General features: G+C 35.4%; 1 protein-coding gene across 1 annotated transcript in view; it reads left to right on the plus strand.

The window, feature by feature from the left end:
* The first annotated feature begins 10,044 nt into the window (after positions 1 to 10,044).
* PPP1R1C (protein phosphatase 1 regulatory inhibitor subunit 1C) overlaps positions 10,045 to 23,638 on the plus strand; it is a 136,646-nt gene continuing 123,052 nt past the window's right edge. Inside the window, exons 1-2 of the mRNA XM_007965542.3 lie at positions 10,045 to 10,531; positions 12,174 to 12,234. Coding sequence (XP_007963733.1) covers positions 10,451 to 10,531; positions 12,174 to 12,234 — 142 coding nt within the window. The 5' untranslated portion in view covers positions 10,045 to 10,450. The remainder of the gene's footprint in view (positions 10,532 to 12,173; positions 12,235 to 23,638) is intronic.

Here is a 23,638-nt window from a genome sequence, read left to right on the forward strand (position 1 = left end):
AATTTAGGTAAAAAAAAATCATTAAGGAAAGAGAAATGAAACCAATATCTAGAGTTGATTTAAATCATGTATTTGCTGTTTGTCACTCTTTCCCACAGGAATCCAAGAGATGGTTGTGAATATTAATTAAAATAACATACAGAAGATTATACTCTGAGAATATTTCTTACTTGATATTTATCTGTGTTATATAAATTCCAAATTGGATTCCATAGAGTATATTTGCAGGTGCAAATGAATTGAACAGAAAATGCTGTTAAAACATTTCACAGAACAACCAGAAATTCAATGAAAGTATCTTGACTGCATTTTAATATTATCACAGAACACATATTCTAGTCTTGTCACAAATTGTAATTGGAAAAGACTGTGATCATACTCCCTTGCACAAAGATGTGGTATCCACTCTGAGATTGGATTCTTCTAGAATTAATATGAATCTGAAGCATCTCCATGTCAACCTTATATACAGTGGGCCCTTCCTGGAACTGAGGAACTCAGATTTTCCAATTGTGCTACGTGATTTTTAGAAACAATTTGAGAATGTTCAGGTGTAAAGGGGTGAAATGGAGAAGACAGTCATTTTGGGTTGGAAGAACACCCTTTGCCTGAGAACTATAAATCAGAAATCTCACTGGTTTCCAGAGAAAGTGAGAGTAGTTAGGCAGCAGTAGCTGCCTGGAACCACCTGGTTTTCTACTAGCTATACCTGAACATACTTTAAAAGGTTATACATGTTTTAAAGTGCTTCACCATTATCAGGAGTGCAGTCTTTCCTGTCTTCAATCATTTGTAATGTCTCTCAATAAAGGCAGTACCCAAAATGCTTTTCCTAATACCTGCAAAATAAATGAAAGGAGTCCACTAAAATTTTGATGACTGTCAAGATTGTGTCAGACATCAATCATATGGGGTTACAAGGCACTGACTTAAGGGACTCTTAAAACCCTGCTTTGAAAAATTATAATCTAAAATCTTGGGGGTAATTTAGATCAATGCTCCTGATGAAATGTTTTGAAGAACTAAACTGGAGATAGTACATCAGCCTGGGAGTTATTTGTTACTTATTTATTTATTTTTTTAGAATGTTTTCTCTGTTCAAGATTCTCTTTTGAAAGACATCTAAAAAGGTAAGACTGGGCAAGACTTTGACAGAATTTGTTCTTTCAAGTCTTCCCTGATTGACAACTATTGCTAGAATATAGTTCATGCTTTGCCTACATCAGTGATGGTGCATAATACTATTTATATTTCAAACATTTCCTCTGAGTAGATGATGTGAAGTTCATTCAGATTTATGGAGCTTCATCTTCGACTGTGTTTATTCTCTCTCTTTTTTTCTCTCTCAGACAACACACTCATTTATTCTGTTTTAACTATGTAAAAAAATAAGAATATGTTGCACTTGTTATCCATAGCTTAAAGAAAGAATTAACAAAGAAAGAATTACCAAGAAAGTAATAGCTATTTAACAAGAAGCTATAAGAAAGCACTTACTCTCCTGATCCTTTCTAAATTATTATTGTAGTTCATTTCCAATGTATTACATATGTAGAGTACAATGCATATTGAAAGGCCCTCTGTGTACCTATAATATTGCTCTTATAGGTAAATGTGAGAATGTTAGGAACAGTGTTCTTTTGCATTAAGTAAGGGAGGTAAATTCAATATGATTTTGGAAATAATGATCTCATTCAAAGTAGCTTGTCCTTCATTAAAAGATAAAGCATGGTTTTTTTTTTGAAATAGTACTCTATTTTAATTTCTCTGATTTAAGAGAGGGTGTGAAAAATCTTTTTCTGCATCAAAATGCAAAAGAACTTTTAAAAATATTATTTAAAATTATCTTTGTTATTCTGGCAGTTAATTTTTTATTAAAAATTCAAATGCGCTCATTGTATAACATAGAAAATCATAAAGAGAAAATATATGAACTATAAACTCACCATCCGGAGACAACACCATTAACATCTCAGAATATGTTCTTCCAAACATTTTTCACACATCACACACAAAAGCATAAGTAAGCGTGTATGTATTTATCAGTAGGTGTTTAATGCATGAGCACGTGTGTGTATATATGGATGCAAATCTACAATGAAATTATACTAGATACAGCTATAGTATTTAAACATTGTGTGAAATTTTTGAAAGTTATTTGAAAACCCTACCAACAACAGGGTTCTAGAAGTTACTCTGAATCCAAACCTAATAAAATTTTATTGTAATGTTATTTTCTTCCATTGTATTATCAAACTATTTAAAATGTGAAGAATTTTACAAATGGGTTATTTATTCATTTATTTATTTATACTGTTGAGTGAGAGAAGCATACCTATAATCTCCTACAGAGGCTACTGGCCTATTGTTCAGGAATCCTGAGTAATTCTCCTCACCCTAATATACATTTTATCTCTATATCTATATCTATATCTATATCTATATCTATATCTATATCTATCTATTCCTCACTCTTCTCTGTCTCTTGAGTATTTTAAACCTCTTTCCCCACTGGCTACCTCCTTGCAGCCCAGGACATATTCAAGTCTGGCTCATCTATAAACAAATCTAAAAAGCTCCACTCCACTCTTGCTCTCGCTCTCTACTGTAAGGTCTCATGTTTGAGGGAGGCTTTCTTTTAACTGCCAAGGTGTTTTTTAAAGAACTAGCCTAAATTACAGGCCAGGCACAATGGCTCATGCCTGTAATCCCAGCACTTTGGGATGCTAAGGCAGGCGGATCACTTGAGGCCAGGAGTTCAAGACCAGCCTGGGCAACATAGCGACACCGTGTCTCTACTAAAAATACAAAAATTAGCTGGGCATGGTGGCACATGCCTGTAATCCCAGATACCTGGAGGCTGAGGCATGAGAATCACTTGAACCCAGGTGGAGGTTGCAGTGAGCTGAGATCTTGCCATTGCACTCCAGCCTGGGCAACAGAGTGAGAATCTATCTTAAAAAAAAAAAAGAAAAAAAAGAACTAGGCTAATTTTTCTTTCATCTCTCTATTTCCCACTCTTTCCCTCAATATAACTACTAAAATTCAATGGATAACTTTCAGATGTTCCTAATTACATCCTCTGTAGTTTTGACGTGCTGATTGCTTGTTTCCTAAAGAAACTCTCTTCAATCTTTATTTCCGTGTTGTTATTCTTTCCTGATCTTCTTACTCCCTGACTATTTTTTGTGTGTATTTGTTTCCATTTCGTCCTCTCTTTTCCCCCTTAACATTTGGGTTTATCAGAATCTATACTTTTTCCTTATCTTTGCATTCCACAAACTGCTTGGATTAATTTATCTATCCCCATGTCTTTCAGGGCTTATTTGACAATGACTCATATATTATGTGTATACCTTCAAGACAGACCACTCTTCTGTGTTATAAAATAGAAAACTGTTAGAATAATACTAACGATTTTAAAAGTGCCTAACAGGACACTTTAAAAAGTGTGGTGGCTCATGCCTGTAATCCCAGCACTTTGGGAGGCCGGCAACCATTTTTCATGTCTATAGTTTCTGTAGGTCAAGAATCCAGATAAGGCAAAGTGAAGATGACTTGTCTCTGCTCCACTATGTTGAGGGCCTCAGTTGGAACTCTCACAACTGGAGCTGATTCACATGGCTGGGGACTGGAATTACCCGGAGGCTTCTTCACTCACATGTGTCATGGGGTAGCCGTGATGACTCAAAGTCTGGGCTCCACTGGGGCTATTGACAGGAATCAGCATGTGACCTCTTGTATTAGTCTGTTCTCATGCTGCTAATAAAGACATACCTGAAACTGGGTGGTTTATAAAGGAAAGAGATTGAATGGACTCACATTTCCACATGGCTGGGGAGGTCTCACGATCACGGTGGAAGACAAAGGAAGAACAAAGGGATGTCTTACATGGTGGCAGGCAATGGGGCTTGTGCAGGGGAACTCCCAGTTCTAAAACCATCAGATCTTATGAGACTTATTCACTACCACAAGAACAGTATGGGGGAACCACCCCCATGATTCAATTATCTCCACCTGGCCCTGCCCTTAACACATGGGGATTATCACAATTCAGGGTGAGATTTGGTGGGGATACAGCCAAACCATATCACCTTTGCATGTGACTTGGGCTTTTCACTGCATACCTCCTGGGTTCTGAAAGTGCCTCATGACAGAACATTTGGAGAGTAGGCAGATGGAGCAATGCCAAAGTGTTTTTTTTGTTTTGTTTTGTTTTTTGCACCATGATGTTTGGAACATCAGATCAGAAGACTCAAACAGCTGGAGATGACTTGAATAGCTAAGGATTAGAATGATTTGGAAGCTTCTTAACTCACATGGCTGGCACCGGGGCAACAATGACTCACAGGTCAGGCTCAGTTGAGTGCAGCTCTGTGACCTTGTGGATGTGAAGGCCCAGCTTTGCAAGACTTTCTATTTTATTGAGAAACTGAATATCGTATTTTTGTGTGTTTTTAAATGTGGTAGCAATTAAAAACAGCAACAACAACAACACCTGTAGGCAAATAAAAGAATGTCTGTGGCTCACAGTCAGACATCACCCTCCTACCCAGGTACCCTTTCCACTTCCTATAACTCCTTTTGATCATGGCATCACCAGCTCTATGGTGCTTATTTTGATAGGATTCTGCCTTCTTTTCTCAACTGTATGTTCTTTAGAGATTGGGATCTTATTGTATTTGTGTCTATATCACTGTGTCTGTCATAGAATCAGATACTCAATAAATATTTGTTGAATAAATAATATTTATGAAAACATTTTAGAAATGAATATATTTCTAGGTAGACTCAGTAATTACAAGTCCAATTTCATTTAATAGTCATCTATCCAAAACAAAAAGCAGGGAGAGGCTAACATTAAGCTATGGAAATCCATAAAAGTGAAAGTTACCAAAACAAATGAAAAGGGAGATAGATAGACAAGGGGTGAGAGCGAATTCCAAGTCTTCCTCATGTTATTCCTGTGCCTTTACTGGACCTGAGCTAAAGTCTTTTTAAAAGTCTGCATGGTCTAAAATTTCTAAGACTCCTTGTCCACATTGGGCTGTGTTTGACTGTGTCCCCATGGCACTCCTATTCCTGGGCTGTCCATTGAGCTGTTTCCCCAAGGGTGGCATCAGTAAAGACCTACCATGCTTCAGCTCTACGAATCTCTGTAGTTCCCTCTCTCTGATGTCAACTCACTGCTACAGCATCATGGCTAATATGGACTTGCTACAAACTCTTCATGGGTTTATGACTTTCTTTAGTGAAACTGCCTCAACAAAAATAAAGATTAAACATAATTGAGTGACTACTCAGGAAAATTATACATTAAAAAAATAGTGTCTGCATGGTTAGAGGAGAAAAAGCACTGAGAATTTATGTAACACATGAATAATTCTTCAGTTCAATTCAGCACTCATACACACTCCACTGATTGATATGAGGATTCTAGAGTAAGTCAAAATTGTTAGAGTTAGTGAAGATGAGAACATGCAATCACAAAACAATTAAGAAAAAGTTTTAAAGAACACAGTAGGCACTAAATAAATGTGGAATGAATGAATCAGTGATGTTTGCCTTTAAGCATGATAGAGATTGGAAGTATTTTTGTACTTAAGTGCTGTGGGAATTCACATTTTAATAGAGATTGCAATATAGTGAGCTTAGTCTGGTAAGGCTTCTTGTAGCTGTTGATCTGAAAAAGTATAATATTTAAAATTGCATGGTTGAACTTATAAGACATTCTGAAAGAGTTAAAATATGCTAATAATTTCTGTGGGGAAAATTTAATTTAAATGAGTACTTGAATAGAGTGGTCCATTTCACTTACATTACTGGGGTTCAACCACATTTTATAGACAGGCCTCTTTGTCTTAGGTATCAATGGTTCACTAATAATTTAATACTAATATTAATAATAAATTACTAACCTATTATCCAATAGGTTACATTGAATATCATTGAGATAATTCTATGAAAGCCCAATAATATTGTCACTCTCCCTTGCATCTGTTTTCTTTGATGGAGGAAATAAAGAAAGCTACAGCTAGAATCGAAAGAGGACATGCAAGGGAGTGCATCTGAAATGTGACTGCTAGCATTTAGGTGTTAAACAGATGAGACAGAAAATCATTGCATTAGGGCTAGAAATCTTTTCAATAGACTCGTATCTAGATGGTATTGTATTTTTTCTGCTTTTGTTCATTATTGTACTTCCAGCATTTAATGTAGTCATGCTTAATAAATATTTCCTTTTATTTTTGATGGCATTTAGTTAGCCAACTAACTGTTAAACAAAGTCATGTCTCGTGTATCTGCATATCTTTCAAGATTCATGAATTCAAGACATTTAAAACAAAGCCTTGAATAGAAAATACATTTAAAAGTTTAAGAATTTGCTTTTCCCTCTCCACCTCTCTCCTCTCTTCCCCTTACTTTCCTTCTCTTCCCTCAAAGAAAGCACTTGTTAATGTCAGGTAATAATTGAAAAATAAGTATTGGCAGTTATCAGGTAAAGAAAAACAACTCTAAAAACAGTCATAAGAACCATGAATACATGGTATTTGAAGGCAGTCACTATAGCAAGAAATACTAATAGCAAGGTGTAGGGCTTGAAATGGTGAGCCGTAGTCTTTGGGAGAATTCAGTTTATTGGAACACCTTATGTTTCTTGATAATATTAGATAAAGCCTAATTGGACTTATTTAGTAACTACTAGATGACCGGCATCTTGCTTGTTATGTTTATGTTTAAGATAGGATGGGATTTGCAGTCTAGGAGAAGAGGCAAAAGAAACACATAGGAAATTATTATAGAATAATATAAAACTATATATAACTAAATATAAGGAGAGGAAACAAACTGAGTGATTCTTCTTGTGTGAAGAATATGAAGGTCTCTTTCTAAGGAGGTGGAATTAGAGGATGAATATAATTTGGGTTAAAAAAGGGAGGGAGGAGGCAGGATGGCTTCCAGGGAGGTAGGGGAGGCCACGGAAAGACAGTGGTAAGGTGAACTGCGGCCTTTACAGGGGTCTTGAGAAATCATGCAAAGTAGGGCAAGATAGATATTATAGTGAAAATTAGGAAGGTCTAATGGCCTATTTGCCTAATGTTTAACCATCTTTACTCACAGTATGACTTACATTGAAGGGAGACTATAGTTATTGCTTGTTCTAGAGGTCCTTTTAATCTTTAATGATTGAATCCATTACTTTTAAAGAGCAAGAGAGAGGATTCCTTTTTCAGTCAGTTTGGTGGTACAACATCCAACTCTAGTCTCTCCATTCTATATTGATGTCTAATTTGCAATGATTGAGTATCTTGATTAATAGTATCCTAGTCATGCTACTTGCTTCTCTTTCCTTCATATGCCATGTCATCTTAAGATCTTTTACCATGAAACTGATGTGGTCAGAACCTCTAACCACTGTGGAGATTCTGTTGACTTCCACTGACTTCTCTACAGGCCTTATATTATAGTGGCCATCATGATGCTGTTGTGATTAAAAGTCCAAGCCCCATGCAAAATTGCCCGGGTTTGAAACCAGGCTTTGCTCTCTCTATATATGTATACACACACACAGACACACACACACACACACATATATATACACACACACATGCTGGATGACACTGGACAAATTACTTAGACCCTCTGACTCCCAATTACCTAATTTTAAATTGAGGCTAGCAATAATATCTACCTCAAAGTGTTGTTGGAATAAATTAATGCAGATAAAGCACTTAGAATAATTCCTGGTACATGGTATCATATAAGGGTTATTACTGTTCTCTCTGATAGGGATAAAAGAAGTGCACCTAATAGGAAAATTATACCCCCATGCAAACTCTATAGTAACATTTTTTAGATTATTTTACATTTCAGTTGCACTTTATGTATTTATTGGAGTAATAATTTAGCTTTAAAAGGACTTCAAATACCTTTTAACACAATCTCTCCTCTAGTGCCATAGCAAAAGGCCTGGTGCGGAGTAGACTATGGTATCTACTCAACAAATATTTGCTGCGGGAGTAAATTAAGTTGCAAAATGCTAAACAGTCAAAAGACAGGTAGATAGTTATTATGGTAAATAGAGTTATGCTTGGTTCTTTGAGAATACAGAGAGGTGAGTTTAAACCCAATGTGGAAAACAGTAAATCTACAAAGGCTTCCTAGAAGCAATGATACTCAACTGACTCTTAATGGATACACAGGAGTTGGCCTCATAAAAAACAAGAAGCTTAAAGGGTCTAGATAGCCCATTTACAATATGGTCTCTGATCAAATTATTCAAAATAGGGCAATTAGTTAATGAGAATCATTTTATTGGTATTTATACCAAACATATATATGAAATTTCACTTTATCACCTATTATTCTAAATGGAATCAAATTATTCCAAGTAGGTAGATATTCTTAGTGATTCTGGTTGAAAATGTGTATCCTGAAGCCTTTTGAAAAATCTGGCTGAAAGAAAAGTAATAGCTATCTTTTATTGAGTGATTCCGTGCTGGTCTTGTAATGAGCTGTTTTTAGGAACTGAGTAATATAAACCTCACAAGAAGAAAGTTCTCTTACTGCCCAAATTGATAAACGTGGTAAGTAGCAGAGCTAGAGCTTGAACTCAAGGTTGCCAAGTGCATGTTCTTCATTACTACATTATGTGAAGTTTTGGATTAACTCCTCACTAAAAATACTGTCTTGTCTTGTTTTCCTTTTATATAATTTGAAGATACATTCAAAGAAATAACTTCATTAATGATATTAGTTTAGATTTTATTTCTGGAGACTTTTGTAAACTGTTACGTAAAATGTAATTTATAAATTTCCCTTCGACACTACACGGATGAACTCATCACAAGATTTCTTGCTAGTCAGCACTGTTCTCTACTAAAAGTGCTTTCACATCCACATCTTTGCTTTATCCCCTAGTGAATATAGAAAACTACTTCAATAATGCATATTCCTTTCTATATTCCTTCAAGAGAATGTTGCCTATTTAAATCATTAAGATGGATTCCTGGTACAGAATCAGAATTAAAAAAATAAAAACTTTAATTGTAAATACCTGGAATCATAGTCGATGTCTAAATATATTAAGTAAATCCAAAAACATATTTAAAAACCTAGTTTTCATCACATAATGCCTCTCAAGAAAGCAGAGATCTCAAGTTATCTTTTCCATTAAAACAGTTTTATTTTCATGCTTCCTTCACAAAAGTATTCGTATGCATGAAGGCCATCTGGCTATGTTACTACCTCCCCTTTGACATTCACTAATGTGGCAATCAGGCTAATGTCCCACCGTTTCCTGACCACTAGCCAGTATCTACCCTCTGAACATTACCCACTACATGCTTTTTTCTAATCCTTATCTTTGCGTACATCTCTACTATTGACAACAAGTCACAATGTTGACTACTATTAGGTTTCTACTAATGTTTTCTAGTCATTTCTGTATTCTTCCAAGTCAGAGAATGTAACTGGGCTCCACCAGGAACTAAAATAGAGGTCATTGAAGGGGCAGTGACTTCCAAGCTGTTTGCTAAATTTAGCAGTACAATACTTTCCACTCTAATGAAAACTGTGAACTACTATTTTAAAATGTTGAAACAGAATGGGACTTTAAAGGTCATTGAGTCCCACCCCCTCATTTTTCTGATGGAATTGTGGAGGCCTAGACATAGCCAGTAATTTTCTGCAGGCCATAGAGCTTGTTAATTATGAAGATGGAACTCCAAGGAAGATCCGCTCAGCCCTGTAGTAATGCTGCCCTCACTACACCACAGATGCTCTGCCTCCTAGGATGAGTCTAAACTAATCAGATGTGATAGCATAAATATAGCTAATATTATTGGTTGTGGCTTACCCTCCACGGCCATTCAACTGTTTCGTAGCTGAGTGTGAAATAGCAAAGGTGTCTGACTTATGAGTTGCTGAGAGAAATGATTCTATACCCAAACCCTGCCCCCAACTCTAAAAACTTCCTGCTTGATGTTCATCAATAATGAATGGCCCATCCCTGCAATACTCAGAGGGAGCTTACATTGCACTTTTGAGCAGCCGGTTAGTAATGTACAGTGGATAGAGCCATTCTTTCAAATCCCAGGGCAGTGGGTCCTTCAAGGCTAGCATTGCATTTTCAATTAGCTGCTGAGTGAATGCTTGGCATGTGTATTAGTGAAGAGGCACACAATTAGCGTGTTGTTCCTTTCTGTATTGTGCTGAGAGGATCCAAGGGATTGGTGGGGGAACAGGCAAGCCAGGCATCACCGTGGATATTGAAGAAGGGGGTTACTCAAACCTCGGCATCTTCACTTGCTTGCTCTGGAATTACAGCTATTTATTACGAAGCACTCTGTGTGGCTTAGTGGAGTGTGTCTGAGGAAACACATCCGGACACCACTTAGGGTTAGTCTTTCTGAGCTCTTCACATCTCTGACTAATTATCTTCATTATCATGGAGCCCAACAGTCCCAAAAAGATACAATTTGCTGTGCCTTTATTCCAGAGTCAGATTGCACCTGAAGCAGCAGAGCAGGTAAGTGAAATTGCATGGGGTACAATTCCTGTACATAAGGTAATATGAACATGCATTCTTGTTATTAATTGAAATGTTCTCTACCGCTTGATTTTGCTGTGACTTTCAAGATATGTAAACAAGAAATAAGTTGGTTTTTATATATACTTGCATTTAAATTGCATTGGGAGAACTATTGTCTAAATTGTAGCACTTCATATGATACAAAATGAGCACCTCTGAGGGGAAAATGGCTCTGTAAGCAATTCAGGTTGGATTCATGAATCTGTTCATTTTTGCTCATTAAAATAACAGTTTCAACATTTAGAACAACTTTTAAAAAAATTATCAAAATGAGCAACATTTTATTTTAATTTTTATAAAATAAAATGATTGATTTAGCAATAAAATTAAATCCTGAGATAGTTTCAGACTATAGGTCGAATACTTTATTTTCATATGTTTTTTACTGTGGACCCAAAACCATGATGGTAAGTTTATATAATATATTACAGCGAGGATTTGTAGCTTTTTGTACAATTTTAAAATTGTTTTGTTCAGACATTACAAACAGTATTTTAACATTTCCTAGATTCTTTGTCCGTGTCTAATATTGGTTTACATCTGTATCACCTTTCATATACAGATTTACCTCGACTCTTGATGCAATGGCATCTCGTAGAACTGCAACTGTGTGGAGGCAAAAGCAAAGAAATTTATGAGGACATCAACCTAATCCATTAACTTCTTAAAACCTAAATGATTTGTGAATCCTGTTCCAAGTATTTGAAATAAAGTCTTAAAAATAATTATTTAATCCGTGACTCATAGTGTTTCAGGATGTTTTGACAATCTGAGGTAGATGCACCTAGACTCAGGCCAGATAAATGTAACCTTGAACATGTGTCTATCTATGCTAAATGGGATGTTGCTTCTATCTTGGACAGGATGTCATTGATAAATTTTATTCTCTATCCTACTGACATTTACTTTGGGAATTTACCCATAAATGAATATAATAAACAAATAAAGGATATTATATTCGAGGGATTCTGATAATACTATGCTCCTGTAACTCTTAAAATGAAAAATAAACTTTAGAGTTTGTAATAAGTTACATATGCTCATAAGATCCATATTTATTCTTCATTTGTTTATATGTTCTAAATATTATACTAGAAAATAAAAAGTTAACAAAATCAATTGAAATTTAAAGCTTATGCTGCTAATTTAACTCTGGTACCTCCTAGAAATAGGTTTCCAAGCTCTTCCCTATCCTGTTTAAAAATAAGGGTACCGAATCTTGAAAGCATCACCAATGTTATGAGGCTATAAGTGAGCCACTAACATTATCAGGTCAACCCTGTACCTTCACTGTAAATTAATTTTCTGTTGTATCATTCAATTGTATATAATTATTTTTTTTTCTGTGGAAATGTAGCTTTTTGGTCAAAGAGGGTGGGTGATACTTCTATCAGTCAGTTCAATTCTGTGACTTTCCATTATTTCAAAATAAAATTAGTGAGCACCTTCCATGTGTCCTCCAGAAGTTTGCTTTTGCATATGGGGAAAAGATGAGGATGAGACATCTTTGCAAGCTGCAGAGTAACCTGGAGCAGTGTCTAATACTCACTGATATTAGCTCACCTTTTGTCATTCACAGATCAGGAAAAGAAGACCTACACCAGCATCACTTGTGATTCTCAATGAGCATAACCCCCCAGGTAAAGAAGCATGATGTGTTTCACACTGATGGAACAGAATGGAATTGTTTGAAGAACATCAAAGTACATGTCATTACTGAAAAGTTTCAATTTAGGATTTCAGTTAGCAATGCTCTAGAAAACTAATCTATGAAATGGATCATAAACAGAATCAGAAATAAATATTACAGGAATCATCTCAAGCAACAGCCTGTATTTCCTCTAGAATGTCACGAGTGATGATATGCTATGAAATGTTTTGTTAGCACTGGCTGTCATATATTCAGGTGTTTGTATGGAACCTGGATCACAGCTTATTAATGAGGCTGGAGGAAAGCTGTTCAATTTGGTTTCAAAGCTTAAATTACAGCCCTAGAGATGCTTATCTCTTTACAGAGTAAGGTTTTTATATGGAAAAGATTAACATGGGGTGGGCAATGACCCAGAGTTGGCTTCAGCTTTGCTGCTGATGTCATCTCTGAATAATGCAATTGACAAGTAACCAGATCAATTTTCAGCACTGCCTATTTGAGAGCCATTCTGAATGGCTAAATCCATTTGTTGAGGTTTTATTTTCCATTTCCTGTAAAAATGAAAACTGCATTATTATTCCTGATAAAAGACTATGATCTGTAATCCACAAACATTATTTACTTATTGAGCGGGGTGATTTTTAGTCTCCCATTGAAGTGCTGCTTCTGGATATACAAGTTGGATAGGAATGGTGATGGCATTAATTTGTAACCAGGCAGAAGTTGGTGTTGGATTTTCTGCAGGTATAAACAATAATGGGTGGACAAAAGGAGTTTAAACAGTGGAAACATAATATGTCTAATAATAGACTGTAGTGAGTGATCTAAGAATACCAGGGTGAAATAGTCCTTGACTTTTTCAGACTCTTTTCTAATTAGAGAAACGTATAAAAAGAAAGTCAACTAACAGACTGTTCATCCTTGAGCCCAAATCCAAGAACATTTTCAGGTGATGGAAAATAAGTAAGCTAATTTATTTCTGTTGAAAACAAACAATTATAACTTGATCCTATAACTTTAGAGTGCCATTGCATTTAAAATTATTTTCAAATATATTATCTCAATAAATGTTAACTTACTTATATTTGGTTAGATAAGAGGTGCAAATGATATGTAATCATAGTTTAAAAATAAATACAAGTATGAAGATAATGAAGTCTTCTCAATTTGCGGGGGTAATTTTATAGCAATTTTCCATCACTGCCTTGCTCACAGTAGCAGACGCTTCTGCAATGTCCTGAAACTTTCCTCCCCATGCCTGCCATGAGGTGTACTGCACAACTTAATTTCTAGGTGTTCTATCTCTCGGAAAGCAGTTTTCAGAGGTCTACAGGCATTGTTGCTGTTTGAACATAGTGAAGTCATGTAAGTGACCTTCATCCTCTCATTTGAACTCCCAAAATAGCACCTACATTTTCTTGAGTGCCAAATATGTGCCATTTGGATGAGGAAAGTGTTTATCAGAGAGGTGAAGTGATTTCTGTGGCTATTCCACTACAAGTGATGGATTCCAGAGACAAATGCAGGTAATTCTGATACTGAAGCCCATACATTTCCACTGGCACTGGCTTTGAAAATATCAGTTTGCACTACATAGTGAAGGCTTTATAATGTGACTAGTCATTCAGGCCCTGTAAACAAGGAAAACCAAACAAAATAAATCCATTGTCTGTACCACTTATCTTAGTAGATTAGGGATTGTACTTAAATATCCCTAGGAATGAGATTCAGTTTTTCTCTAGAAACCTTTTTCTTGTCAGATCTCCCAATTACTAGATGGCATTGTCCCTTTTCTGTAATTGACCTCATCCTTCTCTGTTTTTTAAGCACCATTGGAGACAAATTAGATGCAAATAGCATCTCACAGAGAACTACTGTATTCTAGTAAATCACCTGTCTGCATCTTCTTCCCCCTTTATGGAAACTAGAATAGTCTACAAAGAATTAATAAGCTTTTGGCTGTGTATAGGACTTGGATAAGTGTGCATGGCAACTAGAGATTTTGGACTAGTGATGGATTTTTGTAGCAAAACCCTTGAAAGCTTATAGTTTTCCAAATAAAAATGATCTAGCACCAAGCTTACTGGGGAAATAACTCTAAAGATAAAACAACAACAACAAAGAAACAAACAGCAAAAAAAGAACACTAAACCAAATCAAACTTGGATACTGGTCTTAACCAGCCATGTGATGTGATCTTGGGAAAGGGATATCTCCAAGCTTTCTTTTTTTTTTTTTTTGCAACGGAGTCTCACTCTGTCACCCAGGCTGGAGTGCAGTGGCACGATCTGGGCTCACTGCAAGCTCCGTCTCCTGGATTCACACCATTCTCCTGCCTCAGCCTCCCGAGTAGCTGGGACTACAGTTGCCCACCACCACACCCGGAGAATTTTTTTGTATTTTTTTTAGTAGAGATGGGGTTTCACCGTGTTAGCCAGGATGGTCTCGATCTCCTGACCTCATGATCAGCAAGCCTCGGCCTCCCAAACTGCTGGGATTACAGGCGTGAGCCACCGTGCCCGGCCTCCAAGCTTTATTTTCTCATCTATAAAATAGTGATCATAATGTTCTTTCTTTCAACCTCACAAGGTTGTTGTAATGATCAAAAGAGTTAACATGAACATGCCTTAAAAATTGCAAAGTGCAACACAGATTAGGTGTCATTAACTGATGTGTTTGGGAATGTAATATTTGCATGTGATATTTAAGAATGAAGATATAACAAGAAAAACAGAATCTTCATAATCTCATCTGTTCTAAATATTTCTGGACTATCCAACAGTTTCTTTTCCAAACGTTATCTGAACACTCTCTATCAAACAACAAAACAAGTAACAACAAAAACCCTCATAAGTGTTAAATGACCATTTTTAAGCAACTGTTTCTCCTGTCCCCCAAAAGCAGTATGTTCTTTGAAAAACAAAAACTGGGTGTAGCTTTAAATCCTGGTAAAACTAAACAAATCTCTTCAATTCACTGAAATTGGCCAGGGAATAATTGGCTGTTCTTGGACTCACCTGTCATTAATGCTGTTTAAAATTCAAAACCCTGCAAATCTTTCTTTATTGTCAATTAATAAAGCAAAGAAAATTAAATTATTTATTATAGAAACATAATTAATAAACCATTCCAATTCATATGACAAGATCAGTGTACTGCAATCACTGTTAAATGAATTAGACATAGCTTGCTTTTAAAAAAATCTTTTGAAGTGTTTGCAGGAAGAGTAAATTATAGGATTATTTGAAAGAATGATTATATATATATTCTGTTTATATTTTGTAGAGGAAAAATAGAAAGATATTTCAGCATGTATATTCAGATTTTTGTTTGCTAGTTCATCTATGCTGATCTAAACACATAGATGAGACAGGCACATGATTAACTGTATTCTAGGAGCAGCATAATGTCCCATCAGTCCCTTTCTAACAAATAACCTAGAACTCTCAGCAGTAGAAGCACTATGTAAACAGATACTTAACCTGTTAAGGATATATCACCCTCTGACATGGGTTAGTAAATCAGTTTAACTCAAAATAGTGGGAAATGAAACTAAAATTTTTAAATTGACGGCATGAGGTCTGGGAAAGTTTAATAGCAAAGGTGTTTCTTTAGGGTAGAAAAAGCAGAAACAATGTATTTGCTTCCAGGAATAACTCTCAACAGTCAGGTGGCAGCAAAAAGATACTGAAAAACTGAGATAGAGGATGTAAGGAATCGCCAAAGATCCTTATATTTCGTCTTTTTCAAATGTTTTCTGCGGCTACCAATGTAAGTGACCTTTGTAGCAAATTGCCTCTCTCTATTTCAGTTCCTCTTCTAATTAAGGGCCTCTTTATGATAAGCTCTCTGAAGTTATACAGGAGAGCATTGTTATCTATTCTTATACTGTGTGCTGTTTGCTTTTACTTTTGTATAATCTGCAGTGAACTGGTTTGGTTCCTATACCTTTTTTTTTATCTAGAGACCTGCTTATATGTAAATTCTCTCTGTAGGGAAATAAATGGCAAAGACACTTTCTGTAATTTACTCCATCACATCTATAGACCATATATTTGGCTACTAGCGTTTGAAATCTGGAGTTAGACAATAATTTCAGAAAATACCTACTTTAACCACACATCTTCATGACAGACGTATATAAACCAACCCAAGTCCCTGAGATTCGCTCCATTTTATATACCTCAGAGAAGAATCCATGATTACCCGGGGTTTTCAACTCTAGCTCTGATAATTTCAGATGTTAGAAAATAGTTTCTTGTATGAAACTTAAACATAAATTCCCCACTTTATTCTAAAATAACTCTTCACTTGTTCTCTGCAATAAAAAGTCATTTTCTCACCTTTTAAAAAATATGAATGAGTGATTATTTTCCTTTATTCCCAATCTCCCTTAGGGCTTTAATAAACTCTATCCGAATTCTCCCTATTGCTCTGCCCTTGAAGCCCAGAGCTGGACACAGTCTTCCAGTAAAAAGCCAGCCTAGACCAAGTCTTCTGAATATTAAAGTTTGTGGCATCTGTTGTTTTCCATTTAGCATTAAGCAGAGACAATATGGTTACAATTATATTTAATGGGCCTGATACCTATTAAACATGAGTGAGCTATATGAGGCCTGAAGCTAAGTGCAGATTTGGGTAAGTATCCAGGAGTTTTGACGTCATTTAAAAGCTTGTTGTATGTCTAAAAAGTGGAATCTGAAACATAAGGTAAAATAGTTTTTTGAGTATATGTATTGAACTTCCTATCACAGCCAAATTTTAGGGAAATCGACTTTATCTTTGACCCGTTTAGCGTCAAATATCCTTTGAAATCAAGAATAAAAACAAAGGTTGTTCTCACATGCCTCAGGTTCCCAAAAGTTAGTTAATAGGAGACATAAGAGATATATGATACTAAATATCATACTATCTCCTTTCAAATTTGATAGCAGGCCTGGTCATTAGAGAGAACTGAGATGTCCAATTACTTTGGCTATTCAGCTCTACAAACTGAAAAAGAAGCCACAGTTTATACTGTATGTAGCATATTACTTTCTAAATGCATTTCAGGATTCTGAAACTAAGTTAAAAAATACTGAGATTTTCAAGCCTCTAGATTGGATTCCTGAGACATTGGATGATAGCTAGAAAATAATGCTGGACTAAGGTTGAATTGTTCAAAACACAAGGGGACTCCAGAACTTTCTGGTGATGATTTTTTAATCCAAAAATAACAGGAAGTTTTTCAGGGTCAACAGAATGAAAGTAGAAATTTATTTCAGTATTAAGGCATCACATGCACAAAATCTCTTTTCATGGAGTCCCTCTATTTTGTAAAATGAATGATTGTGTTGTCAAGAGAAAATTGGGCTCCAGGGATCATACTGAGAAGTTTCTGGGGACTCTTAAAGATGAGTAAGACATTGTCAGGCCCAGATCTTGAGGTACCAGCCACCCCCAGGGACCTCCAATTAAATGTATTCAAATAAATGCTATACTGGCCCATTGTCCACATAGTTATGTTGCATTTTAAATGGTCTCATTTGAATGTGGTTGTAATTCATTTGAATCCACAATCATTGCTGATTGCTCAGCATTTATTTTGCCTTGTCTGTATTAATGACAACATAATACAAAAAAATGGTGTTTGAAGATCATTGTTTGAAGTGTTTGAAGTGTTTGAAGATCATTGAAGTGTTAGCTAGTATTAATTTTTAAGAAATTGTCAAAAAAGCCTATTTCCCTCAGCATTTATTTTTATGAGTTATTGAATGCTGAATTATGTTTTAAAAAGTTACACATGTGGCTTTCAGCGATTCATGTACTGTACAATTAATTGACTTATTTTCCCTTAACTCTTCAGTATGTGCAGCCAAATAGCCCAATCAGTTGGAATAATTGTGAGCCAAAGATGAGGTTCCTCTTGATAGTGACAAGGCTTGCTACATTGTAAGTGTTCAAAGTAGCTAGTTCAATCTTTAAATTAAATGAAAAACAAAAAGGAAAGGGACCTGCATTTCTCATTCAAAAATGGCCCAGCGTTTTTCTAATCCATATGGTGTTAGTGATTGGCAAATAGTTTTCCCAAAAAACAGTAGTAGTGGGTAAGAAAAAAAAAAAGATCTATAATACCCCCAAATTCATCAGGAGAGGAATATACAATTGTGGAAGTATTATGTATCCTATATTGTAGTGTTGGTTTAACTGAGCATGCCCTGTTTGCCAATATAATTTTTGTAAAATATGAGTTCCTAAGGTTTTTTTAAAATAATCATGCTACTGATGCTTAGGTTTTTCATAAGGTTATGAAAACATTATTGCAAATAATTGACATATTTGTGGCAAATTTGTGTTTGACCGAAAATAAAATTCATATTCCAACAGTATGTAGAAAGAAAAAAAATTTTGAGGATTGAGTATAAAAATCTTTTAGAGATATCTATCAAATACTCTTGTTGCTCAATTTTGACTCCACTCCATTTTTATTCACTTCTTTTCATACATCATCTCTGTTCTATGTTCTGTCTAACCTTTATTTATTGAAGCAGTTCTCTTATGCTGACTCTTAAGACTTAGTCTAGATTGACTCACTTGCATATATCAGTCTGTCTTTTTCACAAACTTCTCAATTTAAATAAATTTCAGCACAAGACTCACTTAAATTGCAAAAGATTTCCCTGAATAATTTGACCCATTGTCTGGTTATGTTAGTCTAATATTCTTCTCTTAGCTTCTACTCTTAAAGCTGTTTATTGGTTTATACATTCAATTGGATTTATTGAGTCCTTATTCTAAATCCTCTGGGAACATGTGGTCTAGGTAACAGAGAATATTGTGTCTGGATGTACCATGATACAATTGTAATAACAGAAATCCCGGTTGCTGAAACCATAGTAAAGCTAATTCTGGCAAAGGCATAGAGGCACTTATTTATTATGCTTCCTGGTCTATAAAGCATTTGCATGACTTATTTTGATCTTTGGGCTTTAAGCTATTAAGGATTGAGGTCAGAACTAAAATTTTACTATTTATTCCAACTTACTAGTAGAGTAGATGTTAAATGCCTGTGAACTATTCAAAGTCAATCCTTCAAACGTTTTTGGCACCAGCTCTGATTAAAGCACAATGTTACTCTTCTAGGGATAAAACAGGTAAATTATCAACCTACCCACATGGAGAATAAGACATATTTACAATCTGACACATGTATTTTTATAGTAAAACCAATAGTATATGCCAAAAATACAAAATATATTTCATTCAGTAAAGAAGTGTCTATCACAGGGTTTTTCAAGATTAGATTAAAATGTTGTACAATACACAGACTAGATGCCTGATAAATGACAATGATTATTTTGGGGAGGCAGACGTGTAATACTTAAGAGTAGAGGCTTTGGAATCACTCATGTCTGGATATAAATCTTAGATGGCTGTTTACTGCCTGAGTTTCCTCAGAAAAATAGCTCATCCTCCTAAGGCCCAAGAAATCACATGAGGTAGTTGGGCTGATGTGTCACCAAAATGCATGTGTTTTCCCACACCACTATTTTCACTAAATATAGAATACATCCATTTCAAAGAACGCTAGTCTGAGTCCATTGAATAAATAGATGCCCATTTTTGTGTCTGCATAGTAGTAAACACAGATGACATGATTGTCAGTTGTTCTGAGTAACTTAACAGTTGTTCAGTTTCAAATTTGATAGAAAAAATTACTAACAGTTCTTTCTAATTGCTTCTAGTTGATAGTCATATTCCACAAGATCATAAATTAGTGGACCTCTAATAATAAATCTAGCTAAGCTGTGTGCTTGATAGAAAAATGTTATTTCTAAACTTCTTTTTTTTTTTTTTTTGGAATTGTTTAAGAGCAAGCCCTTGAGCCTTGGGATTTTTCTGTCTTTTCTCTCATCATTTTCTAGGCATCACTTCCACTAAGTAGTTATCTGACACAGTTTCCACAATTCCAGACACAATTCCAGACAGAATTTACCAGGGGCTTAAGCAGAAATGCCCCGGGACCTGGGCAGGTGACATGGATGAGAGCCTGGGCCCTGAGAAGGACAGTAGGCTGTGATGGGGACTGTAGTCTACTTGGATAATACAAGCTCCATCCAAGGCTTTCAAATTAAACAGGTAAAACTGCAAAGGACATTGAGAAAGCATCATAACAGGTTGGAACACCTAAGTGGTAAGATTGTAGAGATACTGGAAAGTATCTCCCTAAATTAGTTTCCATACTACCTGAAATCTTACCTTTTGCAGTTGTCGCTGTAACTTCTAAAACGCAAGTACTCTGAAGATATAACACATTGTCCTTGACACCTTAGAAAAATTGCCTATCTGGGGATCAGGAAGGACCTGTGAAAGCCAGAGGTGGAGGGAAAGGCATGTCCTAAAACAAATGTCCCAGCTGTGACAATCAGGAGGCTCAGAATTCACCGTCTCCCTCCCAGTCTGTGTGCTGTCTCTGCCCTCTCCATGCTCATTAGGGCCCCTTCAGATCTTCCCTAATACTCCAGGGGTTCCCAGCACATGTTGGAAAATATTACACGTGTTATCTGTGAGTCTTTTCTGGGCTTGGGTGGAATACTATCTTTGAATTTAGCTCAATGACTTTATGTCATTTAGAGTAATTTGATATAGTAAAAATTAGTGTTTAACAAAGCCATTTTTGAAATAAGTTGCCAAAATCCACATCATGAAAGATATATATTGACACTCTGATTAGAACACAATTAAAATTTGACCCTGGAAATAATGCTGAGGAAAAAAAGGACTGTGCAATCTAAAAAGCTAGGGAATTTATAATCTTTCATATTTTTTTCATTCTCTGGCAATTTTCCATCATCACGGAAAACAATTTTCAGAATTACACTCCTTACATATAAATACATATTGACTTGCTTGTGAAAATAGAACTGGATGCACAACATAGAAGAATGAGAAGTTATTTTGGAATCCAATTTTTAGAATACTTTACCTCAATGATGCAAAATCATTTCATGATTTTTCCCCTGTCTGATGATAAATAACAGAGTATTAGAAGACATATACACAAATATTTACATGCATGAACACGCATACACATGATGCACACAGAGGTAGATAACCAACTGTATGTAAAAAAAGACACCACGTGGACTACTTAACCAAGTAATAAATCCATATCCACTAAGTAATCTGACTTACAAAAGAGGCCTAAACCTGCCAAAGTGTCTTGAAAAGCTTTGAAAATTCAGGTTTTAAATGGAATAAGCTAATAATAATTTTTTATGTTTCTAACATCTTGAATTTAAAAACCAATAGATTAAAAGCAAATTGTATTATTTTAAAATCCAACCTTGAATAAAAAGCATTGAAATTATTGGCATGGATTCAAGTAATGAGATTTATTAAATTATTTTTTAAAAACCAAAAAAGAGTATTTTAAAGAATAAGTTTCTTGTATTGAATATTATTAATACTTTAAGATTATATTCTCATTTGAGTAGGTTTAATATGTGCATTTTCATGATTTATGGACAAAAGTATTATAATTAGATGTAGAAATTGAGCTCTTCCAGCTACCACCTGAAAGTCAATGTCTAACTAAAAGGCATCATCCATATTTGAAGACAATTTTTCAACTATTGACTTCAGCATTTCAGTTAGTTTTATCCCCATTCTTCTAATCACTAAACCAAACAACGTTAGGAGCATCTCTGGCTTCTCTCTCTCTTCTTCATGCCTTAAATATATCAGTGTCTTTTCTGTTAACTCTATTCTACAGGTTGAACCTGTCCTATGTGTTTTTATTGTTTCTGCTGCGTCTATGACACGTAGTGCTTTATTCTGAACTCACACAGTAACTTTCAAACTAGTTTTCTTTCGCTTTAACACTGGGAGGCCGTTTTGTGTAGGACTAAGAACCCTAACCTTAGAGTCAGTGAACATGGGTTTCACTTATGGCATGAATAAATGTCTGAGTCTTAGTTTCCTCCTCCAGGAAGCAAGGATCCTGGTAACACTGGCATTGGTTGTGTTGCTGGAATCAAGTGAGATCATGCATGTTGGCAACACTATTGATGCTAGGCTCGGTCTTTGCCCGTTCTGGTTTGTGTGAGAGGCTTTTGACAGACATAATTATATGATATGTGATCGACTATGGCAGCTTTACTTTCATAATTGATTTGTCATAAGCTCTAATTTGTATCCTGTAATTTACCTGCCCTAGCTTTTAATTAGTTAAGATAAGGCACCTGGAGTCTTCTCATGACTCGCTCATCTATTTCATCATAATCTACACATCATTCTCATTCCTTCTTTTGAATAAGTCAGCCATTTCCTCCGCAGTCTATAGAATCTTATTACACAAATTGTTGACAACTGCACTAAAGCTGAGACTTGATTAAAAGGAAACAAACAGAAGAAAGGAAGATGATTGTTAGATTATGGTTAATGTTACCACTTAACTTCCTCCTTTATTTTTGTGGAGGGCTCATAAAGCAGAACACAAGAATCTTGTTTATTTGCCATAGAGAACTTCCTATTGAAAATAATTTTTCAAAATGTGTAAAGATTTTCGATCAACTAGGAACAGGCTTAAGCTGGATTTGCTTCCCAAAACACTTTTAAGAATATCCACTCTTTCTTCATGAATGTTAAGCACTTGTCACCTGCCTCCAATGGTTAAAAGGTTTTCAAGAAAGAATGCCAGAGACCCACTCACCATCACATTTCAGTGAAGCAAAACAGCATGAATGATTGGGCTAAAATGGGCTATCTCAATTTCCACCACAGGTCATTTTACTTGGTGAATAGCCCAGAGTTCCTGCTTCACTTAGCCAATAAAGGACAATTTTTTACTTAAGGGTCTGGAGATGTCTGCAAATATTTTCACACATTCTAGATCTATAGTACACAGCCATCATTGGAATCAAGAAAAACACCAGCTGTACTTTTCATTTAGACAGTTACAGAATAAGCAACATATTCAAAATATATTTTGAAACATGTTTAGGACAGAAAAGAGAAAAAAAAATGCCTCTAAGCTACAAGTCAAATAATTTAAAAAGAAAAACATACCAAAAGCAAACTTAAAGGGGGTTATAGAAATGTATCTTACTTTTGGTAGATTTATAGTTTGCAAATCCGTTTGTTCTGTAATATATGTCCTTACAAACTCTATCAAATGAATATTTTAAACTCCATTTTACAGAGAGAGGGTGATGGGTGAACTGTTCAAGGTCAAAAGAGCTATTTCAGTAAGTAGGTCTGTAATGTACACATAGGTTGTGTAACCAAGGTCAATATACTTCCTACTACATTAATAACATCTTTATTTCTGTAAATAAGTAACACAACGCTCTTTCTATTTTATTTGTTTTTTTCATGGAATAAAGTATAAACAAGCTCCTCTTTGTGGCTTG

The sequence above is a fragment of the Chlorocebus sabaeus genome, chromosome 10 (genome assembly GCF_047675955.1).
Source record: "Chlorocebus sabaeus isolate Y175 chromosome 10, mChlSab1.0.hap1, whole genome shotgun sequence".
Classification (NCBI taxonomy): Eukaryota; Metazoa; Chordata; class Mammalia; order Primates; family Cercopithecidae; genus Chlorocebus; species Chlorocebus sabaeus.